The sequence below is a fragment of the Pongo pygmaeus genome, chromosome 15, assembly GCF_028885625.2.
Source record: "Pongo pygmaeus isolate AG05252 chromosome 15, NHGRI_mPonPyg2-v2.0_pri, whole genome shotgun sequence".
Taxonomy (NCBI): domain Eukaryota; kingdom Metazoa; phylum Chordata; class Mammalia; order Primates; family Hominidae; genus Pongo; species Pongo pygmaeus.
Window position 1 is genome coordinate 91,005,468 of NC_072388.2, and position 26,843 is coordinate 91,032,310.

Sequence of the window (26,843 nt, forward strand, 5' to 3'; positions counted from 1 at the left end):
TCATAATTTCTGGTTGAAAACTAGACGATTTAGCAAGTATTGATTCTGACATAGTTTCTTTTTTTTTTTTTTAAAGCTTGATTGAATGTAACTGCAGAATCTGTCTCCCACACAAGAGAATGTAGCTGCTGATGTCTCTGCTTACAGTCTTTTTTACAGTCTGTTTTACAGTCTTTTTATCTTTTGGTCTGGCTTCCCCAGGGTCACTCCTGCATAGCTAAATGTCAGAGGAGGCTGTGCTGGTTAAACACCTCGAGCCTCTCGGAGGGCTTCTATGCACCGCGGGTGGATCTGAGAGTAGGCTAAGCAGCTCACTCAAAGGCCAGTCTCATGTTTGTCTAGGCTTTTCGGTCCCATGGGGCACTCTCAAGTCTCAGCCATGGCCCTTCTATGCCTCTCTGTTTCAGGAGGTCCGCATTAAATTTCTGCTGACCACCACCTGTCCTATCTGGAATTGCAATCTCAGGCTAGAAAAAAGGAGTTTTCTCCATTTGTTTCCTTCCAAGCTCACCACTTTTAATTGACATCATGGGTTCTGCACCACCCAACCTCCACCATTGTTCACCACCTCAGGCAACAAAGCTGCTGGTTTTCATACCAGCTCAGGGCTAGAAAAGCCAGGAGGTTTGAGGGATGATGGAAGCCCCAGGTAGGAAGGCCACAGACTCCAGGTTCCCACCCAAAGCTCTAGAAGCTTTTCAAAAATAACCCAATTTCTTGTCTGCCTTTGGTCAATTTCCAGAGACCCCAAATGGTTGGTTTTGACAACTTTAGTTTTATACTTGTTTCTTGCAACGATAATTGGCTGACCTCTTCACACCATCATAGCCGGATGTCCCTCCTAATACCCAATTGTCTCCTCTGTGTTTTAAACTTTTGACACATACACATGCATACACACAAATTAAAGAATGACATCAGGGCCGGGCACGGTGGCTCACGCCTGTAATCTCAGAACTTTGGGAGGCCGAGGCGGGCGGATCACTTGAGGTCAGGAGTTCGAGATCAGCCTGGCCAACATAGTGAAACCCCGTCTCTACTAAAAATACAAAAATTAGCCAGGCATGGTGGCGCACACCTGTAATCCCAGCTACTCGGAGGCTGAGGCAGGAGAATCGCTTGAGCCCGGGAGGCAGAGCTTGCAGTGAGCCAAGATGGCGCCACTGCACTCCAGCCTGGGCAACAGAGTCAGACTCCGCCTCAAAAAAAAAAAAAAAAAAAAAAAAAAAGACATCGGGGTGAAATTTATTTTCAGCAAGTAATGCTGATGTCTAAAGGGGGAAAAAAGTGGAAAGACTCAGAAAAAAAGTCTTAATTCCTCAAGTAGCAATTTTATGAAGAATTGATTTTTGCGGTCATCATATTTTTCAACACAGGAGCTACCAAGTTGCTGAGCGCAATGCTGACGAGAGCAGTACAGGTTGAATGCAGGCAGCTGAGACTACCCTCGGAGTACATGTGCACGTGGCATGGGAACGCTTTAGGGAGAAGACTTTAAAATGATTCCAAAACATTTCAAAAACTAAGCAGTCCATATAAATTTTCAAAAATAAATCTTACCTCATTAGATCTTGTAAGTTTATCACCACCACCGTCTTTTTACTCAGAGAGTGTCTGAATATACCTTTAGTAAAGTGATCCTTAGGTAAAGGGATTTATGTGTTGACTCACAGATGACACCACAGTTTTTTAAATACATCTAAACAGATGAAGAGGAAATAAGAAGCAAATATATATTTTCTAATTCTTAAAAAATTCATGTCTCCCTTCACCATCTGGGGGTGGGAAACTTGTCCTTTGGGAAATGTACACATTTCGAGTACAGTACGTTCCCGTTTACACATGGGTTACCAAGGGCTTGAGACTGACTCATTGTGTGAGGAAAACTCACAGGATGATATCCTTCAACATCTAAGTGCCTTACATTTTACAGAAAGAAATGATGTATCTTACCTTTTTAAGAGTCCACGGACACTTACAAAACAACTTTACCAAACTCTTATATTAAAAGTTCGCAGTCAAATATTTTCAAATCATTGAGATTTAATTTTTAGGGTCAAAAATAATTCAATGAAGTCAAAGAATGTTAGAGCTGAAAAGATTACTCGTGTAAAAATAGTCACAGCTGAAAATTATCACAGTTAAAATATCACTACAGTGCAAATTATTACTCTCTTAACCCCAGAAAGGCTAAAAGACTGATATACAGGAAGATTCCATTTTAGGAGCTAAGACAAAAACCAACTAAAGGTTCAAATATTTGCCCTAAGTGATCCATTTTTTAAACATTTTTACATTTTTCTCTCAGGGACATTTTTGAATTTTTCTTTATCTTCAAGACAAATATTGTTATAATTATAGTGGATTATTAATTTACTGGATGTACTAAATTATGACAATAACATGCTATAAAACCCTCAGCTACACCATTATTCACATGACCTAAGTCCCAAGGGCAGGAAAACAAGGTTCTGATTAGTGACATTTTGTATTCCAGTAGAATTGGTTAGGGCAAGAACCATTAGGCTTTTACGTGACATTTCATTTCCTAGCTTGCTTCCTTCCTAGGTGCTCAAATGCTGTTTCTTTCAAGATTTGCTGAACAACCACTCCCCCTCCTCCCATCGGTCTGCCAGGCCCATCTCAGGGCCCCTAGCGCTTGGCATGAGCCCCCCAAGCATTTCTCGTACTTCTTTAGTAATCTGGACATGTGTCTGTCTCTCCCTCCTGTGAATTTCTCAAGCCCCAAGCCCTACTCCCCTTGTTTTTAGCAGATAAGCTCCTCTTCAACTGCAGAGAAAAATTCCCGCAACTTCCCCCACCCAAATCCCCCCACATCTACATCTCCCCTCTCTTCCATAGTGCCAGCCCCAATAAAGGGGTCCTTCCAATCTAAGGCCAATCCCTTCAAAACTGTGCTCCGATCCTGTTTCCCTTTCTCAGGAACTCTTTTCTCTATACTCTTCAGCCTCTCCATCTAATCGTGTCCTCACCATAAGCATTTACCATAAGCTCAAGTCTCTCAGCTTCAAACAACTCTCCTTCCACCCCCACTTTCCTCTCCTACTCATGCCCTCTTCCCCCTCTGCAATCTGGTTTCTCAGCAGAGTTGCCTACAAACACTATCTCCACTTGCTCCCTGCCCACTCAACAATGAGGCTCTGTTCCTACTACTCCATCTACACAGATCTAGTCAAAGGCAACAAACACCTTCTGGTCCTCAAGTCCGCACAGTCTTCTTAAAACTTACCTCTCCAGCCCTCGCAGCAGCAGGCATTTCATGCATTGACCTCTCCTTACCTTTCGGAAAGAACTCTTGGCTTCAGTAACTCCCTGACATTCTTATCTACCCTTCGACAGTGATAAACTTTTAACATCTGTATAGAATTTTGGACTTCAGAAGGCATTTCTGTAAGTGGCACATTTATTCGTTAATAAACATTGTGAATGAATGTGTCATTTGATCCTAACAACTCCATGGGATTTACTAGGTAGGTGTCAGCTCATTTCAGAGACGAGAAAAATAAGACCCATAGTCAAGGTAATTCTGTGACAGGTCACACAGAAAGGGTCAAAATCAGTACTCGAATCATGCTGTCAACTTTAAAAGCCATGATCCTTCCAGTATTGTCATCATATGAACCACTAGAAGCACTCAAGATCCATATCTAAGAAAAAATGAAGACATACTGATTATCTTGCAAAAGGACCAGAGGCCAATGATGTACAATACCCTCTGAAGGAAAAAAAAAAAAAAAAAAAAGGCTGGTTAAAACCGCTCAGATCCTCTTTTTTTTCATCTTTTTTTTGGGACAAAGAGTCTCCCTCTATCACCCAGGCTGGAGTGCAATGGCGCGATCTCGGCTCAATGCAACCCCCACCTCCCAGGTTCAAGCAATTCTTCTACCTCAGCCTCCCGAGTAGCTGGGATTACAGGCACGTGCCACCACGCCTGACTAATTTTTGTATTTTTGTAGAGACGAGGTTATGCTTGAGATTATGTATGAAAATCCTCTTTTAAATACATAATCTCAAGCATCTTTTAAATTGTTAATGCTTAAAATTTCCAAGGCTCAAATAGTATCCTAATAGCAGACATCCGGTGAATAAAGACATTAGCTTCAGTAGTTAATCAACTACTGCTACAAACAACATGTGTAAGTCATTTCTAAAGAAAAAGTCAGCAGCTGTTTGCTAAAAATTTTTTTTATTGTGACTGAAGACATTGCCAACTTACATATATCATTTTTATTTGGAGTATTTTTTTTTTGCCTTGCAGTGCTCCTGAGAAATTCAAAAATGCACTAACTTTAGCTCTATAAATAACACAACCTAATATTAAGGTTGCGTTGGAAATTTCCCACATTTAGATATTTCCCTAAAAATCAAAAGACAATTTAAATTGTTTTACATAGAGAAACCTTAATAAGTACTTAACTTTTTAATAAGTTAAAAAGTAAAGACTAGCATAATCACAAATGTCAGAACATTAAAGTAGCATTTTTTTCCATAGGAATATATAAAATAAATATCATCTATACTTACTTGATATTTACAAAACTTAAAATTTTTGTTGATGGAAGATGTTTTGAATACTTCGATATGTGGAAAACTTCATTATCTTTAAAAATCAGGTTCAAATGCTTTTAAGTTTGATGCATAATAGTGTTTTCTAAAAAATTCTCATCACTCTACTGTCCCTGAAGACATAGCTTTTCCCCCCATTGATTCGATAAGTATTTTGATAGTTTCTGTACTCTTTTCAATTAACCATTAAGAGGTTAAAAGAAACCTAAGGCTTTATTTGGGGAGATACTGGACGTTTTAATTGGCTAGTTGGAAAGAAGCCATTCCTTTTTTTCCTAGGGTTTTGTTTAGTTTTGTTTCATTTTTTAAAAATAAAAAATGACAGGAATGAAAATTCAAACAATTTGATCCAGTATTATGCTAAAATTAAATTCAGTAGTTAGATGAATTTTCTACTACAGTATAGAGGTTGAAAACCATTAGGAATGTGGTAAAAAACTATGGCAGCGAAGGTGGAATTCAACCACAAATTCTACTGAGTGGATAGAGAAATAAACAGAAAAATTACTGTAGTTAAAATATTGCAGTTAAACGCACTGTTAGCAATGTCGTATTGCCAACATTAGAATTATATGCTTCATCACTGTCTGGTTACTAAGACGGTTCAGTGAGCAGGTGGTTCATCTCTGACACAACTAAGTTTCAGAAAAGTCGATGACTTATATCTGGTTTAGATCAACGAACACTTAGTATACATACCAGTCAGCTATAGTTTCAATGACACAATGAAAACATTAGGTACTATAGTTTTTTTTTTTTTTTTTTGAGACGGAGTCTCGCTCTGTCGCCTCAGGCTGGAGTGCAGTGGAGTGGTGGCTAACTGCAACTTCCACTTCCCGGGTTCAAGCAATTCTCCTGCCTCAGCCTCCTGAGTAGCTGGGATTATAGGCGCCTGCCACCAATGCCCAACTAATTTTTGTATTTTTAGTAGAGATGGGGTTTCACCATGTTGGCCAGGCTGGTCTTGAACTCCTGACCTCAGGTGATCCGCCCGCCTTGCCCTCCCAAAGTTCTGGGATTACAGGCGTGAGCCACCGCGCCCAGCCAGTATTATAGCTTTAGGACAAGGTCACATAGTTATTTAAATAGCAGCCATTTAATATCATACTCTGTGATGTTTAGCTATGCAATCCACCCACAACAGCTTTTAAACTTATGTTAAACCATGGGATGAGAAGGGGACAAGTTGTTTTGGTCAGAGAAGGAAATGCTCAAAAATGTCACAAAAGGCATTTCAAACATGATGACATACTACTTAAATACCAACCATGCATCTCTTTTTCAAATTAAAAGAGAAAACTTTTTACATATTCTATTTCTTAAAAATAAAGGACCATGTGTCTTTTTTTTTTTTTAACTTAGAAACTAGTATTTCATTTCTCCACACTGAAATGAAATTTCAATGGCAAGCAGCAAATAATGTAGGATAGTCAGTGAAAGTATCTTTGTTAGGAGCATATAAAAACCAAGGAGTAACAACTCACAGAGAAATAATAATAGGCAAAAACCAAGAGGCAGTTTGACAGTTCTAATATAGAACTTGTATGACAACTTCCTTTAAAGTATAGTAAATAAAGAATGGCAATATAAATTAGTTATCTAAGGAGATACAAGACATTCTGAAGCAGCATTCTCAGTTACTTCATTTTTCAGAAAAACAAGTTTCACCCATCAACATGGAATTAAGACTTCCAGTCTTCCAAATACATCAGAAAGTACAGTTAATCACAGTAAAACTTGCAAATAACCAAATTTAGTTCTGGCCTCAGCCAGGACTATTCACATATTTGAATTTGTTTTATTTTCATCCTTCCTTATTATACAAATGTTTCTATTTTAAAAGCATATAGAAATTTACAAAATTTGCAAGAAATATCTTTTTAAATGTACAACTTCAACAACTAATAAAAATATGAACATCCAGATACAGTTAAGTTTCAAGTTGGGATTTTTTTTTATGATGGGTTTATGAAAAATTAAAGAAATACTTTCTTAAGTTTCAAACATCTGGGTACTGGTGCTATCAAAGTGATTTCACTGCCCTCAGTGGCCCCATGATGAGAACAGTTGACTCTCGGATTGCTGTACCTCATATATCAACACCGCAGACGGAGGCAGGAAGTGGCATGTTCAGTGATTTTGCTAACTATACTTATGTAGATGCAGCTGTATGGTTTAACGCTTATATGAAAGTTGCATGAATTTGAGTAAAGAAACATTTAGTTTTAAGATGATATCTTTAAATAGATACCTTAGCTGTTAAAACTAAGTGATATATCTGCACTATATGCTCAACAATAAAAAGGAACAAACTAGTGATACATCCAAAACCTTGGATGGATCTCAAGGGACTTATGCTGAGTGAAAAAAAGCCAGTCTCAAGAGGGTATATATTGATTCCATTTATATAACATTCTCAAAATAACAAAATGACTGAGATGGAGAACAATAAGTGGTTGTCAGGGATTAAGCAGAGGGCCAGGGAGAGAGGTGGCAATGATGAGAGGGCAACACGGGGAGTGCTTGTAATGGAAGTCTTCCGTGTCTTGCCTGTGGCGGTAATCACATGAATCTACACACAGGACCAGGCGCAGTGGCTCATGCCTGTAATCCCAGCACTTTGGGAGGATGAGGTGGGAGGATCACTTGAGCCCAGGAGTTCGAGGCCAGCCTGGCAACATAGTGAGACCCCATCTCTATTTAAAACAAACAAAAAAAGAATCTACACACATGATAATATTGCACAGGACCAAATACATACTTCACCTCAGGGAACCTATGACCTTCCAGCAACAATCTTGTTGGCCTGTCTCCATAAAGTCCTCTAAAGATGATCAATATATGCTTCAAATCAACTTTCTGCACTATGCATAGAAGCCACTACTAGTATTTTTTTATTCTTCATTTAAAAAACAAAACAAAACAAAAAATCTCTTGATAAACCACAATCTCTAGCTTAAATGAGCTTGGAAATCACAAAAGGAAATAAAAAGCTGCCATATAGCTACTAGTATTTTTGTCTGTGTATTTTTGTAAATTAAGGTAAAAGATAAATTAAATGTTCCTAGCTTGAATTAGGTCAAATCAGAAGGAATAAAGCAGATTATATAGCAAACACTTGCTCCTGACACCTGCAGTTTCTAAAAGCATTAGGAATATTTTTATTAAATTCAGAGAAAGCATAACTGCAAACAAATACATGACTTTTTCCCCAAAGGCCACTTTGTGATAAAGTACATACATATAGTGTTCATGGTTTCTTTAAAGTGCTAGATTGTCTCTGGCTTGAGAATCATCTATTGCTTTAAAAGGTCTTTCAGCACAACTCCAGCGCTGTTGTCAGGTAACGCTGGCAAAGGTGTAAATGTGGGCAAAACATCTGAGATGGGTTTCAGAAGAAGATGCCCGGGCCCACCAGGTCCAAGTCCAGCTGGGTTAATAAGAGGCACAGCTGCCGAGCGAGGAGCCAAAAACGGATTTACATCTGTTCTTCTACCAGACCTGGATTCTGCTGTATCTAAAGAATAAAATATGGATTTAGTCTCCTATCTTTCACAACGAAGTCAAAATGAAATAACTCTCTGAATATAAGTAATAGCATAAAGTTATCTGTGTAATATTGTTAAATTGATTAGCATAGATAAATAAAAATAATCAATATATCACTTATCAACTTAAAAATTCTCCCTTGATGGTAATAACACTGGCATCCAGCACATCTTTTTGGACTGTTCTTTATTCAAAATGAAAACGCAGCCAGGTGCAGTGGCTCACGCCTGTAACCCCAGCACTTTGGGAGGCCGAGGTGGGCGGATCACCTGAGGTCAGGAGTTTGAGACCAGCCTGGCCAACATGGTGAAACGCCGTCTCTACTAAGAACACAAAATAAAAAATTAGCTGGGCGTGGTGGCGGGTGCCCGTAATCCCAGCTACTTGGGAGGCTGAGGCTGGAGAATCACTTGAACCTAGGAGGCGGAGGTTGCAGTGACTGGAGATCGCACAACTGCACTCCAGCCTGGGTGACAAGAGCGAAGCTCCATCTCAAAAACAAAAAATTAAAATTAAAAAAAAAAAATGAAAGCACAAACAGGCCTCAATTCCTAAACACAAATACTAATTTGTATGGCTAAAATCTGACTAATGTTCACTCTTGGTAATTCAAAACATTTTCTGATAAAAAACAATGCTATACATGTGTTTTAAGTTCAGAGATCTGGCCCCCAAGTAAATTTAATTCATATGCTGCTGGGTTCTGGATCCCACAAGCAGGGTCTATGAAATGCAGGAGGATGAAAGAGGATAAGGAATAAGAGGAACGAATAGGGAAAGAAAAGGCAAGAGAAGAATATTTGTATGCTTATCTAATACCTTATTAAACACATTAAAACTCTTGTTTTATACTTAAATACCAGTTATGTAACTGATGAACTTCATTTACCATAACAACAGCTTTTTAAATGGTGTCATCTATGTTGCAAGGCAAACTCTTTACTTACCCACCTGAATAATGAAAGGCTTGAGGAGTTACGTTCTCCACAAATAATTATAATAAAGAAAAACAAACCCATATTACAATGATAACAGTTGAATTAATATTTACCAGAAGAAAAAACAATATATACATACCTTACCTGATCATCTTTTAGGCAGTCAAAGGTTTGAAAACAATCTTGATTGGATTATTTTTCTATGAAGTTGGGCTAATACAATTCCTTTTTATTGGAATAGGTAAATTCCTAATGTCTTAGTGGACAGATTCTGCTTTAATGCCCAAGATCTCTGACAACTTCAATGGTAAGACAAGCAATTCTTTGAAGGTGCCCACTTCAGTAATGGGAAACTCAAATAAAAAAGACCTCCTAAAGCAAAGAAAGCACTAAGACAAATTCATCAAATCTGCTTATCATTGAGCACTCTTAGGGTTCCCAAGCCGTACTTTCCTATGCATGACAACTTTCCAAACTCTGGGCAAGCTTCTGGTGCTACCTAGTGAGCTCTGACACACTCCCAAATTCAAGATTAAAGATTAAGCTTGCTTTCTTCATGCAAAGCCTATATCAACCCAAGCCATCACCAGCTTTTGTATCCTATCAATACAAATCAAGCTGGACACTGGACTTGATAAAATAAAGGGGAAAGGTAGGAAAGAGGAAGAAAAGTGAGAGAAAAGAAGGGGAAAGGAGGGAGAGGGAGGGAGAATAAAGAAGGAGAAGGGAAGAAAAGGGAAAGGAAGGGTGGGAAAAGAAGGGAAAGGGAAGAGAGGGAGGGAAAGAGCCTGCCATAATGAATTTGGGAATCTGTTTCAAGATGCTACAACCTAGTGTAAAAGAAAAACTGTTTTCAGTATAGCCTACACCTCTTAGATAAAGTTATGACTTTTCACTAAATTTAGCAGGCAAAACTACTACCTAAAGGACCGATAAATTTTACTACTTTCCCTTCCTATACAAGTTCAGAAAAATAGAAATATTTGTCTAAACAACAGAAGTTTTAAAAATTTCAGAATATAAATTCTTTATTATTTTATCCAAATTTAAGCATCTGATGTGTGATATAAATGAGTGTATAATAACATATACCTTTACAGTCCAATTAGTAAACATGTTAGTCTATATTAAAATATGAAGATTTCAGAAAAGAGCTCTTCCAATAAAGAATTTGTTTATAGTCCAACAGATTATAATTCAATTTCAATTTGATAAATTTTCTTGCATGCCAGTATATATGATATGAACATAAATAAAACCCTTACAATTTAGTGGGACAGAAGAATATGTACACATTAACAACCACCAACCATCCGCTCTAGGCAGATCTTTCAACATAGAAGAGTGCTTTCTACATTCTTGGAGTCTCAAGTCAGTTTGTTAAACTGCACTTATATATATTAACATGCCAATGTTTGGTTACTGAGTGTAGCACTTAAATTTTCAAAGGAGAAAAACCCTTCTCAAACTATAAACTACACATCTAACTCAGATTAGCAAGAACCACCATTAGTGAAAAAGGAAAGCAAGTGGCCAAGAAAGATGTAAGCAGTTCCCCATCACTTCCAGAGGAATAATTCATAGCTCGTTAGGCAGACAGAAGAATTATTCTGATATACAAAGGGAAGATATTTCTTACCATTTAAATTAATCTAAGTCAATTAAATTCAGATTGCTACAAGAATATATGAAGCAAAAGCCTGATGCCTTATTGGAATTCTGGAAGTCCTGATTACACATTTTCAAAAACACTAAAAATTTAGTTAATATCACTGTGAAACATAACCATACATTAAACATTCAATTCTTAAATTATAGAAAAATTAAATCTCTAGTTTTACCTTTAAAACTTTCTGGCGCATTTGTATCTCGTTTTCTTCTTCCTGGTGAATCCAGAGGTTTCATATCATGAACAGAAAGCTTTGGTGGTGGAATGGATGGATGAGATTCTGTTTCTAGAAATTTAACAAAAAGTTCTGAAAAAGACTAAGAAAAAATATTTTGGTTATATTAGGCTAGATAATTAAGTTATATTCACTACAACTAAGGAAAGGTACCAGCTTTTCTAATTAAATATTAAAAATTAATCATGCCACTTGAATAATTTTTTTACAAATCAGCTTTATGAACAATTGAAAATACTAGCACTTTTTTTTTTTTTTTGAGACGGAGTCTCGCTCTGTCGCCCAGGCTGGAGTGCAATGGCACTATCTCGGCTCACTGCAACCTCCGCCTCCCAGGTTCAAGCGATTCTCCCGCCTCAGCCTCCTGAGTAGCTAGGATTACAGGTGCGTGCCACCACGCCTGGCTAATTTTTGCATTTTTAGCAGAGACGGAGTTTCACCATGTTGGTTAGGCTGGTCTCGACTTCTGAACTTGTGATCCACCCACCTTGGCCTCCCAAAGTGCGGGGATTACAGGCGTGAGCCACCACACCTGGCCTAAAATACTAGCACTTTAGATAGATGATCATCATTACAAAAATTTAACAATTTAATCAATAGTCTGATGGTAACACTCACTTCTAACACCTCATGGTCAGAATTAGCCAACTGATAATACTTATTTTTCTTGCCATCAATGAATAGCACTTAATGAATCTGATCATTTTAATAACTATTAACACAAACATAAAAAATTATATGAAAGGAAAACACACATTAGACATAATTTTCTAGTCAGGTCCAACCAATGAATATAATAGCAAAAGATCACCAATAACATTGTCAGATTAAAATAATGTAGTGTAGACCTTTCCTTTAAATTAAATTTTATGCCAGCCAAGTAGACCTTTCCTTTAAATTAAATTTTATGCCAGCCAAGTAAAATAGGGTTTTATCTTTAACCATCTCTGGATAAGTCACCTCTGTGTCCTCTTTATTAAAAAACTAAGAGAGGCTGAGCACAGTGGCTCACGCCTGTAACCCCAGCGCTTTGGGAGGCTGAGGCGGGCGGATCACGAGGTCAGGAGTTCAAGACCAGCCTGGCCAACATGGTGAAACCCAGTCTCTACTAAAAATACAAAAATTAGCTGGTCGTGGTGGCAGGCGCCCGTTATCCCAGCTACTCGGGAGACTGAGGCAGGAGAACTGCCTGAACCCAGGAGGCCGAGACTGCAGTAAGCCGAGATTGCGCCACTGCACTCCAGCCTGGGCGACAGAGCGAGACTCTGTCTCAAAAAACAAAACAAAACAAAAGCTAAGAGAAAGAAACTCCACATTCTAACTGATAATACTACTCAATTCAATTAATATTCATCTAGAGCCTACAACATATCAGGCACTGTGTTTTCATGTTTATTAACTGCCTCCTCCTTCGAGAATCTAAGTTTTATGAGGGGAGGCACCTTTTCTATCCAGTTTGCAGCTGCATCCTCAATGCTTAGAACAGTCTAGTTCACAGCAGGTACTCAGTAAGTATTCACTGGCTCAATGATTTGGAACATACATAGACGAATAAAATAAATCCTCTATCTTGCTACTATAATTTAGTAGCAAGACTGCCTATGGCAGTATGATCAAGTACAAAGGAAAAGTTAATATTCTGAAAAATAAAAGCACCATATAGAGTTAAAATAAAACCTATATGCAATAAAATTATGAAAACTGGCTTGTTATCCTTAAGCTTAATCACCTCTCTGGAAGTCAGTTTCTGCAACTTCAAAATAAAAGGGTTGTATAAAATAATTTAAAAAAGAAATCTGATTCTTTGCTAATGAATGTAATATACAGTCATTTTACTATTCACCTTAAGCAAGAATAAAATTGGTTCTTACACTATTAAGCACAGATTGCTGATTTGGTCTCAAAGGTGTATTGGGAACACTTTTTGATCCTCCTCCAAGCCACCCAGTCATCCACCTGGTAACACCGCCCTGATCGTCATGAAACAACTGAAAGATTATTTTAAAACAGACAAATATTATCAGTACAAGAAAAAAAAAAAAAACAAGGACTACTTTTACATAATTTCTGATAGTTGTAAAGCATGCTTTTCAAGTTCAAGTCCTAGTAAATGTTTCCTACTGATAGAGACTACAAATACAATAAAATGCCATCCCAAGCACCATCTCAAATCAAAGTTTGGGGATATTTCAATATTTCAGCATCCTGATATGAGTAGTTTGTAAGTTACAAAACATTTAAACTAATATCATACATATTGAACAAATCTGCCTCTTCAATGTTGTATGAAGTAATTCCATTTCCACACTGAGAAAATTACACTCAGTAAAAGTTACATACAGTAAAAGGCAGTAATTGTCTACAAAGCCACTATCTGGATTACGAATGTGTTCAGATGGCTTTCATCGTCCAGTCACCTGCTCCATCTCCTCCCTTCTGACGCCCAGGATGCTCCCCATTAACCGTAACACTTCATGACGCTGATTTTTCGGTGTGTGGAAATGACCAATGAAGAGGTTTCTCATTAGGACTCTATGAAAATAAAGGCAGAAACAGCTCAAGTGAACTCAACATTAAGTGCAACCAAACACTAAGCATAGAAATATTTAATTATATTAAACAATTAAATATTTACTTATAAAAAGTCTAAACAAAATATTTTAAAGTATCTTTTAAAAATCTTGACAAGTCTAATATTTCAAACAAAATAAAATAAAAAAGAATATTTCAAACATCCCAAAATGTATACCTTTTAAAACCTCACTTACTAGCCACCCAGTAACTGACTGAGGTGGCGCCTCCTTAGTAATTCCAAGCTCCTGACTGGGCTAATGTTCACCTGAAGCAGAAACTTAAATGGTGATGATTGTTGTATTTAATGTTATGCTTATATTTCCCAATCCAAATTTATTAAAAATTTACTAATAATATATACATTTAAAAAATATTAAATGAGCTAGTGTTGCATATATACTGAGGTTTCAGATCTAATACATTTGAGCAAGATCATGTTCATTTAAGGACAGTAAAAGAAGCAAAAAAGAATGGTAAAAATAAACTTTTTATTTTCTAAGTACTTCTTACTGAGGTGATGGTTTTAAGAAAAAGAATGAGCTGGAAAAAAATCTACATTAAAAATAAAAGAAGGTAAGTGATTCTGCTGACTCCTCATTAAAGCTGCATCCTTCCTCACTAAGAGTAAGGGGAAAAAAGGTTTTTGAAAAATTTAATCACATATAAACATCTACATTTAGAAGTTTTTTTTTTAACCATAAAAGTGATTTCCACAAAATATACAAACATTAAAAGCAAAAAGCATACTTGTCTACTTTTCCTTCTGAGCTGTTTGCTAAGTTCATCAATTTCTTTTGTACATCATCCAGCATTTCTTGTCGGAGCTCATCTGTTGTAAAATATGTGAATAAAGATAGCCATTAACTGATTAAAATAGTCTGGATGACTATATAATGAAATTTATGAGATCTTTATCATAACCTCTGAATATATACATTTATTCTAATTGGGAATATTCAATAACTTCTATCTCTTCTTTGGTCCAGGGAACTAGGCTCTCATATAGAAATCCTCTAAAAGCCAGAGTGCATTAATTCCTATGGTTTACTCCCAAGAAAGTAATCAACTCTGTAATACAATACTGAAAAACCAAGAAACGTTTTCATCCTCTTTAAAAGCTTAATAGCAAAGAAGAGATTTTCATCACTGCCTCCTTGCATGAAACATTTCCAGAGCCACTCTTATTAACGGGAGGAAGTGGAAAGGACTTTAATATTTTCCTTTTTCTATTTTCCTGGCCAGACTCTGTTTTTGGTGAGCTGAGTAAGAAGTGTATCTAACACAACTAAGACCATGGCTCAGGATGCAGCGGATAGGACAAACTATTATGGGGGTAAGGAAATTGCAAACTATACTTCAGGTAATCGGCTCTAATATACAAATCAAGATACTATAGCTTATGACTGACTTAGAAGGATGCCTGGACTATTTTATTTTTAAATTATTATTTAAAAAGGAAGCAAAATCCATAAAATCTTGGTGGAATAGTTGGAATTTAAGCAGTATTAAAGGCAAAGTCTAGAATTACAACAGGAGATACCCTGTTCCTAAATTCAGCCATGCCACAGGGCAAGGATTTCTGGACTAAGGAACTCTCAGTCAAACATGGAGTTTACACCTGTTATGCCAGAAACGGATAGTTTGAGCTGAAAGAGATACTCAGTAATTTTAAGCTAGATTATAAGTTTTTGTTCTGAAAGAAATAAAGAGGAGAGCTCTATCTAGAAACATTCACATCCAAACGCTAGACTCTGCCACAAACCTTTTCCTTTGAATTATGCTGCATTTTCCTAGTAGTAGCTGGATACAAGTTCTGTTATCAGATATGACTTACAAACATGTTTTCCCCATTCTGTGAGTTGTCATCTCACTTTCTTGATGATATCTTTTGAAACACAAAGTTTTCCATTTTTATGAAGTCCAATGTACTTTTTCTTTTGTTGCTTGTGCTTTTGGTTTCATATCTAAGAAACTATACCTAACCCAACACCTATGTTTTAAGCGTTTTATAGTTTTAATTATAAAATTTAGGTCTACTATTCATTTTGAGTTAATTTTTGTGCATGGTGTGAGGTAGGGGTCCAACTTCATTCTTTTGCACATGGATATCCACTTGTTCCAGCATTATATGGTGAACAAACTATTCTTTTGGCACCCTTGTTGGAAATCAATTGACCATAAATGTATGGTATATTTCTAGACTCTAAATTCCCACTGTAAGAATTCTGCAAATGTTTTGTCATTCTTTTCTTTTTTTTTTTTCCTGCCTGAAAAGCTCTTTTCCATCAGGACTGACTATTAACTCCTATTCACCTTTCATGTCTCTGTTTCCAACTCACTTTCTTAAAGAATTTCCTTTGAGCCTTACAGATTAGGCCAGGTCTGTTTGCTTTATGTTTTCATTCTGCTCTGTACAATGCTTCTGCACAATGCCCAAAATTCCGATTTATCGTACTAAATTCATACATAAAATGTCTCATTTAACTGTTTACGATGGCTTGTGGTTTTCCTAAATTGCAAAAATCTAACTTGCAAAATGTCATTCATATAATAGGCCAATTTTACCAAAATAGAGATGGTTGCCATAACCATATTATAAAAGCAAGGTTTGTATTTGGAAAATCTACTACAAACTTTTCCTTTCCTGTCTTTCCAGTAAGGAATTTAAACTTGGACGAGAGAGGGAGAGAGAGAAGGGGAGAGAGAGGGTGAAAAGGTGGGGGGTGGACAGGACTATTATTAAAGTCTGAGTCAGTAAAAGACACTTTAGATTCCTAATGTGCACATGTATACTACTAGCACATGGTGTTATCTGGGCCTTTTCTAGCACTATATTCTGAATGTAAATAGAACTCAGCAAATAAGTTAATCTCTCATCACTGTTTTGACTTAACCGTCCCACTCACAAACTAAAGTAGGAGACAGAGTAAAGATGGGCATGGTCTTCTCCTCCTTCCTCCTCCATTCCTCCCCAAGGCTACAGAAAGATAGCAGAGGAACAGAGGTCAAGCTTAGCTACCCTACCCCCAACCCCCACCTTCCCTTTCTCTGAGATTTCCCTTCTCCTACCTACTTTCCTCTAAAATTAATAATTTGTATATTGATTACATGTCTATATAATAATTTGGTTATACTGGGTTATATATAAAATATATGTGTGTGCATATATATTTGAGACAGGGTCTCGCTCTGTTGCCCAGGCTGTGGCATGCTCACAGCTCACTGCAGTCTCAAACTCCTGGGGTCAAGCCATCCTCCTGCCTCAGCCTCAGGAAATAGTTGAGATTACCAGTGTGCACCACCACAACCAGCTAATTTCTAATTTTTTGTAGAGATGGGGCCTCACGATGTTGCCTGGGCTCATCTCAAACTCCTGCGTTCAAGTAATTCTCCTGCCATAGCCTTCCAAAATGTTGGGATTACAAGTGTGAGCCACTGTGCCTGTCCCTATATAAAACATATTATCAAACAATTTCACCTATAACTTTTTACTGTTTTAACATGGCCACTAAAAAATTTAAAATTACACGTGGCTCATAGTATATTCCTACTGGACAGTACTACTTTTAGAACATAACCAGGATATAACACTACTCTATACTATCTCTTATTTTAAAAAGACAGGCTGGGCGCAGTGGCTCACGCTTGTAATCCCAGTGCTTTGCGAGGCCAATGTAAGCATATTGCTTGAGCTCAGCAGTTTGAGACCAGCCTGGGCAACATAGCAGAACCCTGTCTCTACAAGAATTACAAAAATTAGCCGGGTGTGGCGGCATGAACCTGCAATTCCAGTTACTTAGGAGGCTGAGGCGGGAGGATCGCCTGAGCCCAGGAGGCAGATATTGAAGTGACCTCAGATTGTGCCACTGCACTCCGGCCTGGACAACAGAGCAAGACCCTGTCTCCAAAAAAAAAAAAAAAAAAGAGAGAGAGAAAGTGAAATGACAGACATCTTCAGAGTAAAATTCACAAAGCAGAGCTGAGCCTGATAAAAATTTTAGTAAATAAAGTAGAAAATTTTAACTTTGCTCTATGAAAAACTGATCAAGAAATCAAACTGCGTAGAAGTCCAAATCAAAAATACTTTCTTGATGAAAACTTACTAAGATTTGTATGGTTTTTATTAAAGTCTCTGTATTCAGAAAGGCAGAGTCAAAACATCCTTAAGGCGAAAATGACAGGGTTAAAATTTCCTAAACTCACTATCAGAACATACAGTTTGTCCCTGAGCTAATGTGATGTGGAATGCAAAGGGCTGTTGCAAACTCAAGCAGTAGTTTGAATGTATTCTGATATTTGAGTCTAGGGGGAAAATCTCAGAATTTAAGGGACGGTGCTAGAAGGATGGTATTAACTATGAGGGGTCTGGAAAGGAAAAGAAAGTTAAACACCTACTACAAAGGTCCCTACAGATGCCTCTTTTTCTTCAGGCACCCTTATTTTCCTCCCATCAGAGATTCTGAATATTTCTCTACAAAAACTGAACTCTAATGCAAACCACAATTTGAAATCAGAACTGTATTTATATGGGCAGGGAAAATATGGTTATTAGAAATCAGTTTTAAGCCAAATAAAATATTTCTGTGAAATAATCTCACATGCCAAAATAATTTTTTGGAAGTTAAAAAAAAAAAGGTGGAGGGGGGCACTTGAAAAGTTCAGCAATAAAGCAACTGAGATTTAGTCTAGTTTGGAGAAAGAGTTACTCTACATCTGTGACATAGTAAAACTTGCCATATCAGAGTCTCTTCTCTGGAACACTTGGACATGGTGCCATGGTCTTCAACATTTGGTTTAAAATAAAAATTGAACATAAAATGTAATTGATTGCAACAAATCGGCACATCATAATTTTACATTTCATTTGTAATTAATGACAGTACACTACAATGCTGCCTTCAGAGAACATCTTAAAATGAATCATACTACATCTTAAAATGAATTATACTGCTTACAAAGTCATTTGGCTATTTCATGACTAAGCTCCTGTAGGCAAGATCCAAGTCAGATTTACTGAACAGTCACCTGACTGAGAAAAAAAAGGAACACAGAACTTGAGAGTCAGAAGTGGATATGAATCATGGTCCTATCACCAGGGCCAGCCTTTGTTGCCTATTTTGTAAAATGAACATGCTTATCTCAAAGGATTTGATAGAATCAACTGAATGATCAAATGTGACTTTTCTAAATAGTAAAGTGCTATATAAAGCATTAGTACTTATCATCCAATTTCTTAAAATAACTAAAAAGTTCATATTTCAATCTAGCCTGAATCAGTATCACATATATTACTCTGTTTAATGTTAACATTTTGTGAGGCTTTCCCCCCTCCATTTTGCATGTTTGTCATCTTTGAGGCCAAGGAGTCAACAGAAGGAAGAAAAAAATGTTAGAAAGATGATTTCACAAATATATACATATATATGTCAATAAATGAATTGCATCTGGTGTCTTATCTGCATCTGGATACCTTAAAAACATATTTAAATCTGATACAATATTAAACCTAATAAGGAAATTTAACCTCTTCATTTAATTAAATATAATCAACGCAAAAGCTAGAAATTAGATCTTTTTTATTACAGAATTTCAAGTTATACAAGATCACTTTTAACATCAAATTTTATATATATATTTATATATATACACACATTTATATATGTATATATACATTTATATATATGTATATATATAAATGTATATATATGTATATATATACATTTATATATATATGTATATATATACTTTTTTTTTTTTTTTTTTTGGAGACAGAGTCTTACTCTGTCACCCAGGCTGGAGTACAGTGGCGCCCCAGCTCACTGCAACCTCCACCTCCCAGGTTCAAGCAATTCTCCTGCCTCGGTCTCGCGAGTAGCTGGGATTACAGGCGCCTGCCACCACGCCTGGCTAATTTTTGTATTTTTAGTAGAGACAGGGTTTCTCCATGTTGGCCAGGCTGGTCTTGAACTCCTGACCTCAAGTGATCCACCCACCTCAGCCTCCCAAAGTGCTGGGATTACGGGTGTCAGCCACCGCACCCGGCCCAAATAATGTATTTTTAAAAGATATTATACTATTTGCAATTTGAGGTTAAGCTTTATAAGCATCTGTTTTGTCTTTTTTGTTGTTGTTTTTTTAGACAGAGTCTCGCTCTGTCACCCAGGCTGTAGTGCAGTGGCACACCCTCTGCTCACTGCAACCTATGCCTCCCAGGTTCAAGCGATTCTTGCGCTTCAGCCTGCTGGGTAGCTGGGATCACAGGCATGCGCCACCACACCTGGCTAATTTTTTTGTATTTTTAGTAGAAACAGGGTTTCACCATGTTGGCCAAGCTGGTCTCCAACTCCTGACTTCAAGTGATCCATCTGCCTCGGCCTCCCAAAGTGCTGGGATTACAGGCACGGGCCACCGTGCCCAGCCCTGCTTTGTCTTTTAACTCAATTATTTTCAACTGTATCCAACACAGAATTTGAAGGTCTAAAGTATATGGTAAATGTTTTGTTGTCCCATAATCATAATTGTTCATTGCTGAGTGAAAAGTATCTTTTAAAATTCTAGGCCAGGCCCAGTTGCTCACGCCTATTGTAATCCTAGCACCTTGGGAAGCCAAGGCAGAAGGATCATTTGATGCCAGGAGTTCAAGACCAGCCTGAGCAACATAGACAGACTGTCTCTACAAAAAAAAAAAAAAAAAAAAAGACCCTGCCTCTTAAAAATAAAAATAAACTTCTACTTCTTAGCAATGAACTCACAGGAAAAGAATTTTATTAATACAGTATAACTTCATTAATCTGAATTCCACTAGATCAGAATCTGTGATTGGTTGAGGTCTACTGGATTATTTGTAGACCAAATTTGGATTATTCACCAGAGTTACTATGTACACTTGATTTTATATAAATATTTTTAATATAACCAAATCAAATTTATTTTTCCTCACCATTCTCTTCCCTTAACCCTTTATTATGAATTCAGATAATCTGAACTATATTTCTCCATATTGAAACAGAACTAATTTTTTTTAAAAAGAGTAAATATTATGAGTGGTTATATATTTAATTGTTATTCCTCTGGCATGTGAGACAGAATATATATTTAATTTTAAAAGTGTTACACACTTTCTTACTTTCAGGCAGGAGCCACACATTGGGTACATATGGACATAAAGATGGGAACAGCAGACACTGGAGATACCAGAAGGGGAAGAGGGAGAGGGGGAGAAGGGCTGAAAAACAAACTATGCTCACTACCTGGGTGACGAGATCATTTGTACCCCAAACCTCAGTGTCAAGCAGTAATAAACCTGTACAGGTAACCCTGTACAGATACCCTTGAATCCACAAGTTGAAATTAATTTTTTAATGGGATATTTCATGAAAAAAATGCAGATTTCCAGGGTCTCTTCAAAGATCTGAAGACATGGCAACACTGGGCCCACATTCCTGCATGGCAGCAGCTGGGCAGAGCTGAGAATCTGCTGCCTCCATAAGAAACACTCTTCAAATGATCAGTCTCTACCTAGTTTCATGTGCTCTTTTGTATTATCACCATGGCCTCAGTTTACAATTTGTGTTTGTGATCCATACTAAGAGATTCTTATTTCCACACGGCAACCCACTTCTACCTCCATCTTCTCAGCATTCCACTCCAACACATACATAGGCACACATACCCAGCACCCTTGGTCATTACTAGCCAACTGTATCTTCAGCCAGTTTCCGGATTATGCCACACAGTTTCACAGGAATTCCTCCCTCTGTCTAGAACACGTTTCCCCAACTCTCTGCCTTCTTAGCTATATCTACTCGCCATTCAAGTAATTTCAACTGAGCCCTTCACTAACCTTTTCTACCCTTCCATGCTACCAACACCAAGTACAAAGGATGGCTCTTTCCTTTCTAAACCATTTGTTTCACGTATTTCATGCATGTCATCTTCCCTTCCTGCCTGACTGTAAACCTCCTGAAGGCAGGACCCTTGTCTCCTGTCTTTACATCTTTAGTCTTACTGCAGTGCTTAGCACACAGCAAATAAACAATGAATATTTGAGAAATAAGTCAAATAATGATTGATTTTCTCTGGGAAAAAAGAATATCTGCAAAGAACAGAACACTGGACAAAAAGAACAATTTATGTTCTGAATTATGTACTTATCCATACATAAAGAAATCAGGGTAAGGACACAAAAACACATTAACTCAAAACATTCTTATTGCTATATCATTTACTTTTCCCTTTAAACTTAGAGGAATTTTTTTAAAACTGCAATTTCTAAAATACAGTTCAGTTGAAAAAGGTTTAATTATTTACCTAATTGACATACACTTTTTTCTTAACTCATATTTTGGCATTGTCTAGTATACCCAGATGTTTATATCATCAAAATAATTTTTTAACCATTTATGGCAATTTAGAAAACTGCATCTGGTACTTCTTATATGTTTCCTCTAAAATCACCACTTCTGCCAAAAACATCTATAAAGAAATCCCTCAAAAGGTTTGGGTAACAAAGCGTCTGGGAATGTATTTGGCCTATGTTCAACAGGACATTATATGTTTTCTTGTATAAATCATGTCCTGGAAAACGGAATGTCTTTATTTAAAATAAAAACTTTACCATCCAGCACCGTAAAGGTAGTTCCATGAAAAACATTTTAAGCTTCTTTTATATCTGTAGCTTTAAAACATGTTTTTATGCTTCATATTACAGTAAGTTTTACTGGGACTCATTTTATACACTCTTCTAAATTTTCTTTTAAAAAATGGTCTAAGGAAATTTTCCATTCTCAACTCATAGGAGACTTTTAAAAGTAGTCATTCAACCTTCTTAAAAAAAAAATCAGTCATGCTGCCCTTTCAGATACAGGTATAAACTAGCAGACAGACCAAAAGATCTTCCTGATGTTAGAACTAAATTTGTATTGCTTATGAAAACTCACTTTTCTTTGCACACCATAAAATTCACCACCTTTCTGAATCACAGTTATCAAAATAACAATATCTTGTGCTTTTTATTTCAATTTATCCAATCATTTTTTTTTCTTTTCTTTTTTCTTTTTGAGACCAAGTTTCACTCTGTTGCCCAGGCTGGAGTGCAGTGGCGTGATCTCGATTACTGCAACCTCCACCTCCCAGGTTCAGGCAATTCTTGTGGCTCAGCCTCCCAAGAAGCTGGGACTACAGGCATGAGCCATCATGCCTGGCTAATTTTCATATTTTTAGTAGAGACGGGGTTTCACCATGTTGGCCAGGCTGGTCTCAAACTCCTGACCTCAGGTGATCCACCCACCTTGGCCTCCTAAAGTGCGGGGATTACAGGTGTGAGCCACCATGCCTGGCCAAATCACTTTCATTTAGCAGGAATTTATGTCAAGGATGATGGTAGAGAACAAGAAGGAAAGGAAAATGTCAAATTGGCCACAAATATAGCAAGATAACACATTTTAATGGTTCAGTCACAGGTGTATAATTTCTCATCAATAACAATTCCATGGAATTCTAAACTCTGATCAGCTCAGAATAGTTAATGAAAACCACTGTCATATGCGCTTCATAGGCCACTGTATTGAGTTTGGATATGGGATGGCATGTGAAGTCTCTGGAACTGTATTGAAGAACACTTTCAGGTAAAATGCTGAAAGAATAATTTTTTAAAAGGAAGGATAGCAGTAATTCTTTTAACAACCAACACTGTCTATGAAACTATAGTACTCTTAGGATCGTAGGATTTATTTTCTTCGTTACTTTCCCAGGAAGAGGGATAGAGGGGGAGGGAGACACGGAGAAAGATTTAAACAGTTCCCTACTACTGGTTTATGTCTCTACTCAAGTTCCTTTTCTCCATGGAATGTTGCCTGACCCTTAATGGGATTCTGGAGGAACTAAATATGCCCTGTCTTATGATCACTGTTGTGCACCACTGTCTTCAATTACTAACCTACGGGGTATCTACATGATGTGTCATTTCCTTAGCTAAACTCCTTGGAAAAGGGATACTATCTAGTACCTCATATAGCACCTAATGGGAAGCCAAGCAATTGGTTCTCATTAAATACTTAGTGCTTGATAAGCATCTGTCTTCATACTTTTCACACAAGGCCCAAAAATACTCTTAATTCATAAGCACAGATGCACATACATACTCTAAGAAATGACTGAAATTATCAACAGTCTACTGTTTCAATATTGGCGTTATTTGCAACAGCTCTCTTTTTCATATGTTTGACCAGACTGAATCATCTCATCTCTGGTAGCAATAACATAATCAACCATTTGGAATAAAATACTTTTAAAAGTGAGCTTCCTAATATTGTTTAAATGCTGAAACTGTGTATCAACTAATCATTAGTCTACAGATGCTTAGAAGTAAAACAATACTTTGCCTTTACAATTCAAGTCTCCATATACTTTCTTCCAACAAAAGGCAATCTGTCTTTTTCAAAATTGTTTCTCCTGGCAAATATTTTTGCTGTCTGGCCAAGTTTTGTGTTAAAAATAAAGTACAGTATTACAACATCAATCAACATTTAAAGTACTTAATGATCTAGGAGAGAAAATATACAGTGATTCTTCTGAAACAAGTGAGCTAATCAAAGTTTTGTTTATATCGAATCAAGAGTGCAGCTTTGAGAAAACAAAATTGCATTTGTATTTAGAGATATAAAAGTGATATTAAAGCACTTAGGTAATATAAGAAAACAGATTGTTAAGAAGAGCTGTAAATGGCAAGAATGACTTACAGACATAACAGAACCAACTGTCTCTTTACACCCCTTCCTGTCTGTCCAACACTGGCCTCTTGCCTGCCCTTTCAAATACCAGTTATACAAGCATAATCAGAGCTTTCTCTGTAGCTAATACTGATTCCACAAAATGAATCCAAAGTTTGTATACATTTACAATGAATATTAGTATTTTCCACCTAAGCTTCATCATCTATAATCAAGAACATCTGAAAATATTCTACTAGTGGGGGCTTAAATGAGTGTCTGAACAAGTACTAAATGCAGGTTGAGTATCTCTTACCCAAAATGCTTGGAACCAGAAGTGTTTCGGATTTCGGATTTTTCAGACTTTGAAATAGCTACATTATAGTACTACTGGCTGAGCATCCCTAATCCAAAAATCCAAAATCCAAAATGCTCCAATAAGCATTTCATTTGAGCATCATGTCAGCATTCAAAAAGTTTTAGACTTTGGAGCATTTCAGACTTTGGATTAGGGATGCTCAACCTGTATTTCAAGAACTCTGATAATATTTATTAACTACAATAAATTATAGAATTTTAAATTTACCATCAACTATTGGGAATTACTCAGGTAGGTGTCTAAAAAAGGATGTGGCCTTAGACATTATAGTAGCATAACATATAGCACTGAGTTGTCACAAAGCAATGAGCTGGTTCACAACATTGCTGTTTCACCTCCATTAGTCTAGCCCAACCCGAAGATTATCAATTCCCAGTGTGTCTCCTTTCAGTTGCCCATATGTCTTCCAGATAATGCTGTAGTTGCACTGGCATTCGATCTAACTAGACTGTTTTCTAAATAAATACTGCTCTTGGTAAAGGCAACCATTTCAACGTTAGGGCACAATACAGAAGATGCTACCATATTTTCAAGGGAAATTGGAGATATACAGAACAAAATACAAGTCAGACTATAAATAACCATTTTCCTGATAGGGCTACAATAACATGGTAAGACCATGAATTATGGTAATAGGTAAAAAGATCGGAGTTCAAATCTTGCCTCTTTAATCTATAAAATGGATAATACCACTTATTTTAGAGATGCTTATAAAAAGTAAATGATGAGAAGACTAAATACATAAATATTATGTCAAATGTCCATAATAGACACTCAATATATAATTGTTTCCTTGCTGCCCATTTCCAGGCCCTCTACTAGATTTAGAGATCCTAGCCTGGCCAAGTCTTACAAGGTAGAAGACTTTTGGTTGGGCAGTAACTTGCCTCAGAATCAAGTCATTTTGAGGACAATTACTTCACATCTATCTTTTTTTCTTTGTATTCCTAAAAATCTCCCCTCTCCTGTCTCCTGCTGGATTTAGGCCAGCTTACTTTGGCTTGTCCTTTGGTGTCCATGCATCAGTGGTTCCTGCCGGCTTGCCTCCCTAGTGTCTAAGTCACTGCTTCTGTTGTTGACAGCTCCTCTGCTGTACCATCTCCTTCTATTTTTGCTTATTTCTAATTTCATGTTAGGTGGTATGTATTTCTTAACTACATGCCTTGTTACTATCGTGCCTAACCTAGACATCTAAAGTTGATGCATTTCTAGGCTCCGTTATCACCTTTCCAATAACCTTGAATCATTACCTACTAAATGCAGCCCTAGAATAGTTTTGACTTCCTGGTTGCCTCTAAATCAGAGATGAAATGAGGATATGCCATCTTTGTCAGCTGTTGGATTCAACAAAGCCCTGTAAGCCACCTGATCACTGAACCAATTAATAATCCTAAGCATAGGACATACCTTAGGGAATGGACAGGGCATATGAGACACCTTATAAACATCAAAAAATACAAGATGCACCTGTGGTAAAACACCATCTACAATAATAAAAATCTAGCTATACTGAGACATTCATTCTACAGAAAGTTACTCTTTTGAGAATTCTGCCTTCTCTAACAGATCAGATGGCTTTAGGCAAGATGCACGTGAACTGATAAGGGAGAAATCATATCCATAAAAAGTCAAATCAGTCCAATCAACCCCTCTGATGGTCAACAGGGTGACAGCCAATGCAATGGCACTGCCTCAACATCCAGGAAAACTAACTGGACAGCCAGGGCCAACTTAATGACTCTGGTTTCACTAGGACCATACTTAAATTGAAGCAAATCAGTCAGGGAAGATACAAATGGAAGTCACACATCAATGAAGTTGGTCTCACTCAACTATGCCAATTTATGACAGAAGACTACATTTGATTTAATATCAGTATTGTAGTGGGGGAAAAAACGAAAAGAAAAAAAAACCTACTTTGTTTTTTAAGTTCTTCGATTTGTTCTTCTTTTACATCTAACTGTTCTGTAAGTCTTGATGCTGAATCCAATGCAGCATTTGCTTCATCCAAACGTTCCTGAGAAAGAAAACTTCATTAAAAAAAAGTATGCAAAAATTATTTCACAAACTATAAGGCTGAGAGACATCTTAGAGTCAACTTCTACATTTCAGCTGGTGAAGCTGCACCTCTATGACCTTGGGCAAATGTATCCAACCAATAAGTATCAAAGGCAGAACTCACATTCTTTTCAATACAATACTG

The 26,843-nt window shown here is 37.0% G+C and overlaps 1 protein-coding gene across 6 annotated transcripts in view; it reads right to left on the reverse strand.

The window, feature by feature from the left end:
- Window positions 1-6,204: 6,204 nt before the first annotated feature.
- Window positions 6,205-26,843, reverse strand: part of TRIP11 (thyroid hormone receptor interactor 11) — a 71,774-nt gene continuing 51,135 nt past the window's right edge. For all 6 annotated transcript variants that reach the window (XM_054448716.2, XM_063652019.1, XM_054448715.2 and 3 more), the window contains 6 exons: window positions 26,558-26,657; window positions 14,300-14,381; window positions 13,396-13,510; window positions 12,850-12,966; window positions 10,916-11,060; window positions 6,205-8,104 (listed from right to left, as the gene is read on the reverse strand). In XM_054448716.2, the coding sequence (XP_054304691.2) occupies window positions 7,884-8,104; window positions 10,916-11,060; window positions 12,850-12,966; window positions 13,396-13,510; window positions 14,300-14,381; window positions 26,558-26,657 (780 nt within the window). In that variant the 3' untranslated portion in view covers window positions 6,205-7,883. The remainder of the gene's footprint in view (window positions 8,105-10,915; window positions 11,061-12,849; window positions 12,967-13,395; window positions 13,511-14,299; window positions 14,382-26,557; window positions 26,658-26,843) is intronic.